Genomic DNA, 14,519 nt, shown 5'->3' with positions numbered 1-14,519 from the left:
TAAAGTGCAGTGCGAATTGTCGAGATGGCTAACTTAAACCCTTGAATACTGTAGTTGCATGGGCCCAATGATAAACATTGCGTATTCAAATGATATAAGTTGCAAAGCAAATGAAAAGGAGATTTTAAGACTAGTGTAGGCATGGTGATCTCACACATATATGCAGGCAATTTATTAACTAACATTTTGATTTGTCTTCATCCAACAACTATCAATCAAATTAAGTGTACAGGACTGCATTCAGGAGCTTCGAAAGTGAACTTTGAGTACGAGGACAAGAGCTGGGGCTCATTTCAACAACAACACAAACTTTTTTTCTTTTTATTGTGAAGCCAACGCTTAACTATTTAGGAGAAGGCTCAGACCTCGGGGCTGGTTGTGAGGCAGGGTTCCTTGCAATATAGAACCTGTGAGAGTGCTCAATCCCACTTTTCAAACTTTGAAAAGTGCAAAAACATGCCAGCTGCCACCAACACTTCGTCGTGCTAATGTCAGCAAGCATATCCTTCCTCTCAGGTACAACGCTGTTACTACAGCACAATCATTCCATCGGCCACTGAGATTTACTAAACAGGCTCCACGTATCAGCTGCAATTGTCGGGTCACAAAATTGCGCAACCATGTGTTCCTCCCACGCTGCATATTCTTTAAATGTCTCCATGTTCCAACATGAACGGCAAGTGCCCAAAGCAAGGAGTTAATGAATGAGCCAGGCATAGGGAGGTCAACATGACAAATTGCACAACAATGCGATTGTACTCATCATACCCACATGAATGTACACTTTTTGCAAAGGCTGACTGTGCCATGTTAAGACAGCAACAAAAACAGAAAAAAATGTATTCCTACAAGTGTGTTAACATGGACCAATATAGCACTACATGGGGCCATTGTAGTCCAGTGTATGGTTCCATTGGTCCGATACATAGATCATGCTGACACATTATGGCCTATGTTTGCCCAAAAATATCCCAATGAAAATGACTCTGTTAAAGACAAAAAAGCTAATGAATCCACTTTTCTTTTTAAGTTTAGGTGGACAATTTCAACATCATCACACAACGCTAGCTCGCAAAGGTTGGCTGCCCAAAATCCTGTTGCTTCCTAAGCCCTTTCCATCCTTGTTGGTTGACTCATACTGTGTCCCTTCCCTGCCCACCTGTGCTGGAGTTGTTGGCCGACGCCTGGGCTGCCGCTAGGGCTGCCAGTTGCTGCTGCACATTCAGGGATCCAAGACCTGAGCAGAAAGGCCCCGAAAGCACAAGTCTTAGCCCCAACTTGGTGGCCCAACACTTGGTTGCAGTACAGCCAAGTACACCTGAACAGCATACCAGGTGTTTCTTCTTATGTGTAACAACTAACAAAGAAACTGTCATAGCTAGGGCCCTGCCGTTCTTGCAGATATTACATTGTTGGGCAGACATTAGTAGCAAAAAAGTTTTCAGCAATAACTTCACTAATAAACTAAATTATGCTAATTTACTTCTCAATTTATAACCTTACAGAATGCACTGCAATTGTGTAAATGAAGCCAAGCAGCAGTGAAGTCATGCCTGGTTAGCAGTGATGCCAAGAATAGCCTTATTTTATATATATCCGTCCCCGAAATCTGCTAAACAACGCCTCAGCGTTCCAGTTACGATTGTCCTGAACTCTTATAGGCATGCTATTGGGAAACTTAAGTGGAACGCCGATGTATCTTGTAGCACACTTTGAAGTCGCATGATCTAGGCCCCCAGTGATGACGTGACTTAGATGAACGCACAACCTGACACAGTTTCATCATCAGACAATTTTATGTGCAATGCAAACGAACATCCCTCCCAAAGGCCTCCAATTACCTGTCTTGCAACAGCATATTCTATAGATACCATGGTTATCTGAATAGTGGAGAGATAGACTGAATACTTCCAATTGCACCTTAGAAACTTCCCTAACTAAAACACAACTTATTAGAGAGCTTTGAATGGAACTACACATTAGTGGCTTGTGTATGCTTAAAAGGGGCCTTACAGTCTTCTGAAGGAATAGTCATGTTAGGATTTCACAGTAGTTGCCAGGACCAAAAAAGACGAGTTGAAAGTAAATTCAATGCCCCTTGTAGCACACAGTATAGGAAAAACAATCAAACTGTGTACACAGCAAGGAAGTGATTTAGACCTACTTACTGAACTTTCGATGCCCTGCAACAACGAAGAGCTCTTTCAGTGATGCATAGGTAATTATGAAATTTTTCCAAGTTTCATTTCTGCTCCGCTTATTATGAATTGAAGAACAAAGTCAACTTTAAAACTTGCATATGCTCTAATAAAACAAAAAACTCATTTCCCATGTGACTTCTTTCAGTGCCTGCTACTTTCATACAAAAGGCATCAATTCAACAAAATAAAGATCAAGCCCACTCATAGAGTTTACATAATTAATCGCAGATACAGCGAAAAGCGTGTAAAGCTTTTATAATAAAACCTTGGCAGCTCCTAATTAAGTACATGAAAATGTGTAAACAATTTTGGTTCTCTTTGATGAATTGATTTTGATGAGGCTTGCTGCACTTAAAACATGAATTTAATATATACTGATCATTGCAAGCATATTCATGACTGAGGCAAATTGAAAAATATTTCCCAAAAATGAAAAATGAAATAAAATTTATGAATCCAAATGCACAACTGTGCAGCTCTGCAGTGAAGACAGATACCACAATTGTGTGAACTGTATCAAATAGGACATCCAATGTGGACTAAGTTAACAAAATTAATACGCAGTTAAACCTCGATATAACGAACTTCAACGTAACAAAATTCTCGATCTAACGAAGCATTTAACTTTTCACAGCCTCTTGTCCATCGAACACCATGTGTTTAGAACCTCAATATAACGAAGTGTGTTTGCGATTTCAATATAACGAAATTTCACTGCCGCCGCACAGGAATGCCGAGGCAATAAATGGAAACTTCCTCGGACGCAAATGGTCAAACGATTGTACTGCATGCGGCTGCTTGCAAACGGGCACCTCTCAAATAGCGCCCCGCGCGACAAGTGTGACCGCCGAAGTGGAGCCCATCGCGTTCTGCGTAAAGTCCAAGTGCGATCAGATCAGATGCTGTCGCGTTCCGCTCTGTGAACCGCGCGCTTTCGGTGCGAATGAATGCGTGCGGGGGGTGAGGCAAGAAAGATGGCGGCTTCACGAGTACCGCTTTCCCGCGCGAGCAATGGGAAAGAGGGAGAGGGGAGCGAGATCGCGTTACCGCGATCGAGCGCGCGCGAGGGGGCTGGGGGAGTGGGTGCACGTCTCGGCCGTCGCTGCGCATGGCTGTAAGCGCGGCTCAGCGCATGCGCACCACGCACCCTGCTGGTAATCTGCCGCGTGTTCAAAGAGTGGGCGTGACGAGACGCCGCGGCATTATGTAAGCTGTCTTCCCGCGCGTTTAGTGTTGGAGGTTGCGTAATCTCGAGTTCCGGTAACCCGTTGGAGCGAGAGACGGGCTAGAGTGTACTAGACAGACGAAGCATTCGCTCCTCGGTGCCGGCGCTCTTTTCGCAATAGCGCCGTCCCAGTGGGGGGCGACGCTATCAGCTGCGGGGGGCGGAGCGCACGCGAAAGCGTGGCTGGCTTCGCTTAATTCCTACCGCCGATGTGAAGATATCGTCGACGTGGCATGAAACCGCATCATTCGTCGCCGATTCCCAAATTTATCAAAATGAATCGTTTTCTCATTCAAACTTGCCTTTTTTTTTTCGATTGCCCAATAATTCGGAAAATTCTGCGGACCCTTTCCGTGCAAGAAACGTCTATCGGCGACTGTACTTATGTGCATGAAATGTCGAATTTCAATACACCGAAATTTCGATATAACGAAGGAAATTACCGATTTTACCGACTTCGCTATATCGAGGTTTAGATGTATTCTGTGGTGCTCTGAATTGTACCAATAAATTGTGAATATCATTCCCGCAAGATAAAAGTGAAAAAAAAAGCGCGACCACTTCACGTACACTACCGTCCAACGTGTTATATTTACCAACTTCAGACACACTATTAGATGCAGTTTACAGAATTGCAATAGTTCTTCATGGTGCAGTGTAACAGAGTGAAGTGTAATGCTGCAATTCTCTTGGAATTTGTTAAATTTACAAAATTTAATTCTTAGATCCTTAAATGCCTTAAATCAAACATGCTTCCAAAGATTCGTAGAATTTTATCTCACTCTCTAATGCAGCAAGAAGCTTTAATGCCAGCAGCTGCCCAGTGACAGCATGTCTGCGTTTCACAAGTGGCACAACATATACACCACACACACTACAGTGCTTTTCCCAACAAAAGTTAGTTGACAATCAGCGCTAGTGGTACGATGTTTGCTTTCTGCCATCGTCCAATTGCACTGCTTGAATATGTATGCCTGTAACACGATTGAACTAGCTTGCCCAACCAATTAATGCCGTTGCTTCCTGTGCCACTAGAAGGAAATACCTGCGATTCTTTTCATAATACCTGCATTCATAATATGTAATTACATGTAATAATATGTAATGCTAAAAGAAGAGGGTGAAGTGCTTCACTCACCACTGCTCAGCTGTGGAAGGTTGGCAAAGCCTGGAAACGCGCCTGCCTGGGCGGCTTGCTGCAAAAGACAAGAGCAATGAATAAATAAAGTTGGAAAATTAAAGCTGCGAAATAAAAGAGAGAGCAAGAAGTATCGATCAACGTACACAAGGAGAACTGTGAAGCATTCAACAACTACACATCATAGACAATGACCAGTTGTAACTGAAGAGGCTGCTGATCACTATGGTGACTAAACTTTACATAACACGCAACGATTTATTTAACGATATGAAGTGATGACATACTCAATGTATACTGTGAAAAAGCAAAAAAAAATATTTCATCAGTCGACGAACTCGATAAGCATGGCAAAATTATTGCTCTTGCTCTGTGACGACTATTGTTGATACACTCATTGTTAATTGCGAGATCTCCTTGATCGACCTTCTTGCTTTTCCTGGGTAAGGGATAAATAACCTGCTTTAGCTTTCGTCACGGCACCTTGTTGCTGGTTTACAAATGCCCAGCGCTCTGTGGCTTGAACCACAATGGGTGAGGCACGAGGTGGCATAGAGTACCACCTCGTGTAAAAATTTGCTGAAGAATGGCTGCATATAAGAACAGCAGTGAGCCGCCATCGCTACTCCTTATACCGCAGATGCCAACACAAAGATATGTGGTTTAAGGTGGACGTTGGGGCTATTTACGGGACCAGAAAAAAAAATCAGCACTCAGCGTTACCAGGTAGTCTGGCACCCGAGTATGAACTTTCATTTCATCTTCCTGGGGCACTGAGTAGAATATAGACTCTTGTAAGGGCCGCACTCATTTTTCACAATTTGGCGTGGTGCGGCCCTTACACGGGACCGAATCTTTTGGTGAAAATGGTGTCGGCCATGCCGGATCCCCGAATGTACCATTGTATCAAAGGTCAACGCGCCACTCTCGGCAACCTGCTGCCTGACCAGCCAACAAGCACAAAGTGCTTAGGCAGGTCAGAATTTATGTATTTGTATGCTGTATTGACAAATAAACTTTGAAACTTTGAACTGGTAGGGGCATGCAGAAGTGCAGAGTCCACAAAAGTTCGCCGACGCGCACGCGCGGATTCGAGGCAGCGAATGCGACTGCTTCTACGATGGATTTTTTTTCCCCGCACATTTTTGGCTGCCAAGCTGGAGTTGCGGCCCTTACATGAGTCTATACGGTATGTTAGCACAAAGCTCTATGTGAAAGGTGCATGATGTGAATTCCCCGAGTTTTCCAGGTTTCCTCCAAGTGCCTTTGCAAAATTCCCTAAGTGACACAGAACATTTGTTTTATGTCAAGACGGGCTGACATGTCACCCAATGATGTCACTCTAGTAAGCACGTTACAAAATTAAAAAAAAAAGAACTACTCAATCGTGGTTGAATAGCAAGGAGCAGTGTTTATATATTCAAAAAGGAAACAGAAGGGAGGGGTTAGTAAACTGCAGAGCAAACAAAATATATTCGAACAAGAAAAATAGTAAAACCCACTGCAAATTGACTCGAACATTTTCTATATAGGAATAAAAAGGTGACGCATACAGAAGCAAATACATTCGAATACGAGCTATTTCTATCAACTGATCGCAAGCTCAGTGCTATGAGGCCCGAACTTTGTCACAACTGGCATTCTCTCTCAACAGCTGGCAAGTCAAACTCGACTGTCCTGACACGCTCCCAGCACGCGCACAACGCCTCAGCGTCAGCCAAAGCTTTGTTTTTTGAGCTCAAGTTACTTCAAAGAAGCAGCGACACGCTTCCCATCTCGGTCGTTGCTCAATGCGTAGGTTCTTTCTGTTCTCGTCCTCTTTCCACCGCGCGTTCGCCCGACAGACCATTTGAAGCATCCTCTTGGAAAGTTGTACAGTCAACGTCCCATTTTTCGGACTCTCTATCGGCCACGAAAACGTCCGAAAGATCGGGCAGTTCGAAAAAAAAAATGAATGTATGTCTTTCACTGCCCTTAAGATCTCAAATCGCCACAGGCACGTCTGAAAAAGCTCTTAAGGCCTACCAGCACACTTATTAGGCACATTGGAGCTCGTACTGTGACAGGAGATGGCGGGTGCACGCGCGTATAATTAAGGAATACATACTGTCTCGCGTGACAATTTCCCGTTCCCACGCTTGTTATGCTTCACCGCAACATTCGCCTATGCTTCACCACGTAACGTCATTGTACTGAGGCAAAGCTGCCTTTCGAGAACCAGTGTTATATGCAAAGTGCCGTGCTTTCCTAGCCTCGAAGCCAATCGCGAGGACCACAAAGGCGGAGACAGTGCGACATTGCTGGCAGCGGCAAATTCTTTCGATTAAAAACACGGCACAGAACGGCAAGAAGCTTAGCAGCGAACGTCGAAGCAGCTGGGCCTAGCGTTGCCACCGGTTCGAGGCGGCGAGACAGTCAAAATGGCGGCGGAGGTGGCTTTGAGTAATGCCGTTTCGGACCTGCAGTCGGACGGTGAAGTGTTCTTGCGTCCGAAATTGCAGACGTTCATATACATTGCCTCTATGGGGTATACGTGGTGGTAGCGCGAAGCCGTCCGATGATCGGGCGTCCGGAAAGTCGTTCGTTGAGCGTACACTGGCAACTCATCCAGCAGACGACACGGCGGCATAGACGATTCGTTACTATTCCTCTCTGTTACTCGAGCAAGCATTACCGCCATCTTCGTTTTCCTTTCAATAAAATTACAAGTAATTTTCCCTGAGAGAAACACAAATTCCCTGAGAATTCCCGGTTTTCCCGGTTTGTAGACACCCTGATAGGTCACATCCTAAAAGCAGCAAGGTATGGAAGCTGGCGAAGATCAACTGGTCGTAAATATTTCACGTTAAGTTTTCATAACTTGTGCACCGCGCCTGGTTCTTGTTCTTTTTCCCTACGTTTCTGACTAAACTAAACAACACGGTATTTTCTGTGCATTCATTACTTTATAAACTCGCTAACTCCTCCTGAAGAGATCTGTGCGATGCAGCAGCGTGTAATTTTTCCTCCTTTCAACCTCGCTCACTTTCTGCTCGGCAGTAGATGAAACTTATCCACGGCAGGTGCAATAACAAAAGTAACGAGTGAAAGTGCCTAAAGCACTTTCACTTGGAGCCTCAAGAGGACAAAAAATAGCGAGAGAGAGAGAGAGAGAGAGAGAGAGAGAGAGAGAGAGAGAGTTGTAAAAGCCTTACAAGCAAGGGGACCGAGGGGAGGCTTATAAATCTTGCCTATAGAGTACAACCACACTGCTACGTCAGCACGTAATTGCATTACAGAACCGAAAAAATCAATTTGCACCAAAGTGTTTCATGCAAGCCACTGAAAAGAAATACATTTACAAGGCCCGCTGAGGCGGAAGACGTAATTCACGTAGGCTTGAAACAAACACGGCCATCGCAAATATCTGGTGGCAATAAAATCTGCCTTAGCTGCTCTCCTAGGCGTGCGTATTCACGGAAGCGCTTTCAAGCTGTAGCCGAAGAATGGGGAGGGGGAACGAAAATAGAAGAGGAGGATCACAGCCGAGCACCTTTAATCACGTGAAAGGGGCAATTAATCACAATTCTGCGGCTCGGCCCCCTGCACAATATTTGCGTTTGCTATATACGTCGGGGCACTTCTCGTCCGGGAGCAAAATATACACGGCCGTTGTTCGGCGCTTCGCCGAAGGCCCGCCGCCAACCAGAAATCGAGTCAAGATTTATCGCCCACCCCGCGGAATTTGACCTGAATCTGTGAAAAAAGAAAAAAAAAACGAAAGGAAGAAAATTTCAACTACGCTATAAGCCATGCGATCGGCAAACTCTGGCATCGTTAAAAAAAGGCGATGTTGCCGAAGGGTTGCAAGAAAAGGACAACAAATCAATGGCCTCGCGGGAACGGCGACGTTACGAGCTTAATCTGGGATCCGTCAGGCGCGATCGAACGGGGAAAGCGCTGCTGCGGCTCGAACGCAGCGTGCTTAGTTCGGTGCAGTGGCGCGATCCCGGAAAAGAAAGAAGGAAAGCCAGCTACGCGAAGAGGTCCGCGCAAGAAAGTAGTTCGGCGTACTCGCGGAAGAAGAATGCCTTTTAGATCCGCCTCGGCTAATGGCGGCACATCATTAGACAAACCCGGTCGACGAGCCTTCCGTACTGCGACGTGTAACGTACGTACTGCGACGAACACGAATTTGGCTCGCGACGGCAGCTGGCGTCTGCAGGAACGAACACGCGGGAATCTTTTGTGGTAAATCGGCGCGCTCAATAAGAGCCCAGTATTACTCTCGCGGGATGAAACGCACACTGTAACATTTCGTGCTTTGCAAAAGAAGAAAAGGAAAGAAAGAAATAAAGCGCCGCAATCCGAAAGTATAGCTCGCCTGACCCGTCTAAGGCAAACATTAATAATCAGGCAGGCGGCACCGGCGGAGGGATACATTGAGTTCATCAAGTGCACGGAACTATAATGTAAAAAAGAAGAGAAAGGTTTCCTTCACGCTTAGCTTCAAAACAGGATAACGCGCCTAATCGTGACAAACGACCGCCGAGTCGCGTTAGCCGCTTACGCCGACGTATACCGACGGATCCCGGGAGGAGTCTGGGGAGCTGCCGCTTTTTTAGAGTTCATATTGTAAGCAGCTTATCACACAACAAGAAACAAATGGTCTTCCTTCGCTACGGTGAAAGCCACGTAGTAAATAGAAAAAGAAAATAGAACAGAAAAATTAAAACACGCAAGTATGGGGAAAACAGCGTAATCTTGAGAAACAGAATTTCGCTCGGAGGCGCGCAGGTTAACAAAGTTTCAAGTGCGCTTTCCTTCCTTGGAAGACGTCGTTGCGCTGCACCGGCTTTGCTATAAAATGTTTCTTGCCGGCTTCGTTCGTCTCGAGAAAATGATGAAAAATATGGCGGGAACGAAGCGGCAGTGGATCTCTTCCGTGTTTACTTCCGGCAGTGCGGTCAGAGATAAGGGAAGCCACACGCGAAGCAGAGCGCGCTGCGGCGGACTTCGGGTTCTTGTCGCTCGGCGGGACGGTCTTCGTTTCGAGTGCGGTCCCTTCGTTTCCGTCGCGAGCGGCAGAACGCTGCGCTGCTGAATGAATAATCGCACAGTCCGGAGCAGATTCGAGGTGCCCCAGAGAGACATGGTGCAACGACATATATTCTTGGGAACCGTACATATATACCTTGAATCTGCAGAGTGTTGTGGGATCGCGCTTTTCTTTTTCACACAGCACGAGTGCCCTATACACGGCCGCGACTGTAAGACTGTACGCGGCGAATTATTTGCCGTTGAAAAGTTTAAATGCGCGCCGTCTATACTTCGGTCGATCGTGTAACGTTACCTGAGCTCAGTTCACGGCAGATTACTTCGAATGCCCGAATTTCGTCGAATAGATTACGGCTCCAAAGCCTTTGTAACGCGGTGTTCGGGGCCCCCGAAATCATTCGTTATATCGGCGACTTCGTTATACAGGTGATTTCCTTGTAGAGACATTCGCTTTAGAGGATCTCGACTGTACTACACAACTAGGGGCGTGTGCGTCGCAAAATTAATGGCTATTTGGACAGCAGATTTCGCAGCGTCTTAAGCAAGCTTGTGGAGATCTAAATAATTATCTGCACCGCTCTGAAAGCATTTTCACCGAAATCGTATAAAGGCGAAGTAATTCCTTCAGTGTAATACGCGGGAAGGCTGCTCTAATCACTGACGCGTAGATTCGCGTATGCACTGACGTCATCGCACCACCATGAAGTGTAGGTAGCGTTAAGTTCAATAATGAGTTCATTGACGTTTGTCGTCTCGTCTAAACATACCGGCCGCGGTAACTGAGTTAACTACGTACTGTTCCGAATCCCCGCTTCTAAAAAAAAACGAAAAAAAAACGGACACAGCTGCAGTCGATAAAGCAGCCGGTGCAAGCCATACTTTGTAACGATCCATTTCACTTTACGTTCTTTTTCGCCCACTGTCGCTGGCTTTAATGAAAGCGCGTACCAGCTATCGGGTGGGTATATACGCCCGCTCGGCGCGAAGCGTATACGACAGGAATATAAAATCAAATGAGGACGTCCCAAAAGACGCGCTCCGGGGCCGTACTTTGTAACGACCCATTTCACTCTAAATTTCTTTTCGCGATTTGCCCGTAGGCATTCCCGCCGCCGCTATCACTTAGAGGTCGACCATAGGGCGTGATGAGAATAATGGCAAATGCAACGCAACATTACGAAATACGGCTCCCAGGGCCGAATCATATAACTATAACGATACTTCGCTTCAAATTAATTTTGCCTTTAATCATTGGCTCACGCCATTAGTTGAGACCCGGCCACTGTGGCCTTGATCGGTCACTCGGCGCAACGGAAGATAAAAAAAAAAAAGAAAACGAAACAATCGGATTAAAAAAAAAACGGTAGTTGCTGCTGCACTTTGAAAAGATCCATTTAGGTTTCGTTCCTTTTGCCCTTTGTAATTGACTCGGACGCTGCCGCGCCGCCATATTCGATGCAAATCGGCCTCACGGCGTGACGCATGATAAGAAATTGAGCCAATAAATAAATAAATTATATATTAAAAATATAGCAAATTGAATGTTACACAGCACGGGCTCTCCGGGCCGTACTCTTTTTCTACCGATTAATTAAATTTTTCATTCCTATAACCCTTTGTCGTTCATTCGCGCAAGGCCACGCCTCACGCATATCGCAGTATATGGGCCATTCGGTGGGACGTATGATAACAATAGCGCACCGGACCAACTCCAATCCTCACAAAATACGGCCCCTGTTCGCGTAGCGCCTATACGTAACGTGCCAGAGGGAACGAAGAAAGCTGAGTAAAAAAAAAAAAGAGAGAAAGAAAAAGCGCTATGTCACGCGATGCAAGCGAAAAGGCACGAAAAGCCCGGCCTGCCGCCATGAAAAAAAAAAAAAAAAAGGCGTGCGTTTCGGCGCTAGCTGCTTTCTCTTGGGTGGCCAGTTAGCGGCTGCCCGTGTGGGCTCATTAATTCCGATTGAAAAAGCACTTTCCCGCGAACAAACGTTCCGAGGATTTCCTGTTCTATACATTTTTACGCCCAGAGGAACTACCCACGTCTAGAGATTTTCTTTTTCCCTTCCGAAAAGAAATAACGATGACGAAAAGACACCCGGCGGCTTTTAATTTTCTCTCTGTGACAAAGGCAACGGCCCACAGGCAGCACATAAAACGCGCCATTGTTCTAAGGCGCCGGCACCGCTCGTGGAAACGATATATTGTCACAAATAATCGGCCGAATGAAGAGGACACGCCGAGCCTGAAAAAGCAGCTGGGGGAAAAAGAAAAGTCACGTTTGCGCTCTTACTATTTAACTTTGTTTAGCGTTTAAAACACCGCCGTTTCGTCCTTTCATCGCGCTTTCTCTTGTCACCAGAACTGCAGACGATTTCTCTTTTATTCTCGCCGATTCGTCTGCACTGTGCGGCCGAAGGATAACGCAACTGGCTTTGCGCAAGAAGAAAACTTACGTTAGAAGACGACAAAAGAAAACGCAAACAAACAAACCGAACAAAAAGGAAAATAAGAAGAAAACATCGATTAAGCGCATCGCCTAGTCGCGATGCAAAAAAAAAGAATTTAAAACACTGAGAGAGCGAAGATATGCGGTTCCGCTGAATGCTCGACGCGCGAGAGCGCGACGCTGCTGTTGTCGCCGTCTGCAATCTTTCTGGCGCTCGTCTGCGGCAAATCACCCTTTGTTTTCGCCGTCTGCTAAACCGCTCGCTTTGCAGACGACAGAAAAAAAAACAAGAACAAAGCCGAGTACGTATATAAACACACGCGAGAATGAACAAACGCGAATTAAGAACAGACCACCCATCGCCCCTACACCCAGAGCCGGCTTCAAACCGCTCTTCAATACGTTGTTATACTCTCTCGGAAACCCGTTGTCTGCGGTTCCCTTGGTGTTCGCGGGGCGGAGAGAGAGTGAGAGATGCGCACAGCTCTGTTATATAGGTCCAGTTAGAAAAACGCAAGCCTTCCGCGGCGGCCGCGGCGACAGGACGGCGGGGCCTTAATTAAGAGTCGGCGGGTCGCTCTGGTGTTCCGCTGCTAATGAGCAGATAACGACTGCCACGCACGCCGTCCCCTGAAAGACGACGGCCGATGCGTTCCCCACCCCCCTCTCTCTCTCCCCAATCTAGCACCTCCCCTCCCGCGCTTCCCGCATCCGGCATCGTAACGTTAGCGAGCGCGCCCGAAAACGAACGAACGCAACCAAGGGACCCACACAATAAGCGCTCGCGCAGGCTCGTCTGTATACACGGCACAACGAGCGCGTTATTCCAGGCGGAACATCCCCCACCACCACGCACCCTCTTCACGTCTCTCTCCGCTCCCTCTCTCCTCTGTGTGTCCGCTCTCGTGCAAGCCATTCAGAGTCCCATCGCGAGAAAGTAAAGGGAGGGGAGAGGGGGAAAGGCTGCGGGAAAAAGGGCGCCGAGACGAGCGATGAATAGGCCGTACCACCGCGAAAACTCATTATGAACGTTCCCGCTGCAATCAGGCCGCATATACTGTGTGTGCGTGCGTATATATATATATATATATATATATATATATATATAGATGCGTTACTGTACTCTGACGAAGGCTGGTCCACCAGCCGAAAACGTTAAGTAAAAGAAGTCTCCCAAAAAGTTCGTCATCTCTTTCCTGCGTATGTTACGTCGGGTCCTGCGTGCTGAACTTTGAAGAAAACCCATATTATATATATATATATATATATATATATATATATATATATATATATATATATATATATATATATATATATATATATATATATGCGTGGTATGAAGTGTTTTCATCGTATGCCTTTCTTTTTTTGCCCTCTCTTTCCCAAAGTACGCAGCTCCACTTTAGCTTTCTCTCCAACTAACCAAATTTTCCAACGTCGGTTTCATTTTCTCGCCTGAATAAATAAATAAATAAATAAATAAAACAATGCCCATGCGCCCCTTTATCGGCTAAAGCAACAGGACGTTCTCTTGGGGAGATAACAGCGCCCTAGAGCAGCGCGTTTTTTTGTTTTTTCCCGTTGCGCAACCGACTGACTGCCCGGGTGCTGCTTCCATTCTGAGAGCCAGACGGCGAACGAGCAACTTCTCAAGTTAGTTGAAAAGTTAGAGACGCGTTTGCCTGCGAGAATTGCAAAACACGACCCAATCATGTTCTGGTTGATAAATAATACATTCGCATAAAAAAAAAAAAAGATGCCGAGCAAGGCGCGGTGCTTCAGCTCACCGTTTATTTCCACTCACGCGAATGGCGAAACAAGTCCCGGCGCGCCTTCTTTCAGCAGCCCCCTTATTTTTTTTTTTTTTTTATGGAGTGTTGAGAAAAGGCGAAGAAACCGAGCGACATGCGCTTTAGTCATGACGTCACGCGTGACGACCGACAACCCATACCAATGGAAAACCTGAACAACGCTTGGCGCCTTTGTTTTTCTTTCTTTCTCCGACAGTGATTCTCAGGCAGCCGCTGGCCTTCCTACAAGTGGCGTCGCAGCCAATTGCGCAGGTTCTCTGTTATCATTGACGAAAGAAATAAACTGGCAGGGAGCCTGGCGTCAAGCAGCCCGCCTTCGCAAGGCACCTCTCCTAGAAGCCACCCCTTTCCTCTTTCAGAAGGTCGGCCCAACGAGTGGCCCTGCTCCGCTGACTCGGCCCAGTGCGTGGTCGGCGGCATGCTTCCCCTTACGCGCACTTTGGGTACTTTGCCAAGTGCTCTGTACACGTTTTCTAACGGTATGTGCTTGGGCAGCTTCGGTCTTTTATTGCAACGTACGCACTCATACCGAGCTAATCCGACCGGCGAGCGGTCCAGAGGACCGCCGCGAAGCCCCGGAGTCCCTCCGGGCTTCCACACCGGCCCTAGACTTTGTTCTTCGCATCGTACGCCTTCCAGTCAGGACACAGCTTTTCCC

At 46.5% G+C, this 14,519-nt stretch overlaps 1 protein-coding gene across 18 annotated transcripts in view; it reads right to left on the bottom strand.

The window, feature by feature from the left end:
* The window catches only part of LOC142563544 (CUGBP Elav-like family member 1-A), a 571,451-nt gene that overhangs the window by 37,201 nt on the left and 519,731 nt on the right, over positions 1 to 14,519 (bottom strand). For all 18 annotated transcript variants that reach the window (XM_075674113.1, XM_075674114.1, XM_075674110.1 and 15 more), the window contains 2 exons: positions 4,565 to 4,622; positions 1,160 to 1,237 (listed from right to left, as the gene is read on the bottom strand). In XM_075674113.1, the coding sequence (XP_075530228.1) occupies positions 1,160 to 1,237; positions 4,565 to 4,622 (136 nt within the window). The remainder of the gene's footprint in view (positions 1 to 1,159; positions 1,238 to 4,564; positions 4,623 to 14,519) is intronic.

This window comes from Dermacentor variabilis, chromosome 11, assembly GCF_050947875.1.
Source record: "Dermacentor variabilis isolate Ectoservices chromosome 11, ASM5094787v1, whole genome shotgun sequence".
Lineage (NCBI taxonomy): Eukaryota > Metazoa > Arthropoda > Arachnida > Ixodida > Ixodidae > Dermacentor > Dermacentor variabilis.
Note: the sequence above shows the minus strand (reverse complement) of the source record. Positions and strands in the feature narration are given on the sequence as shown.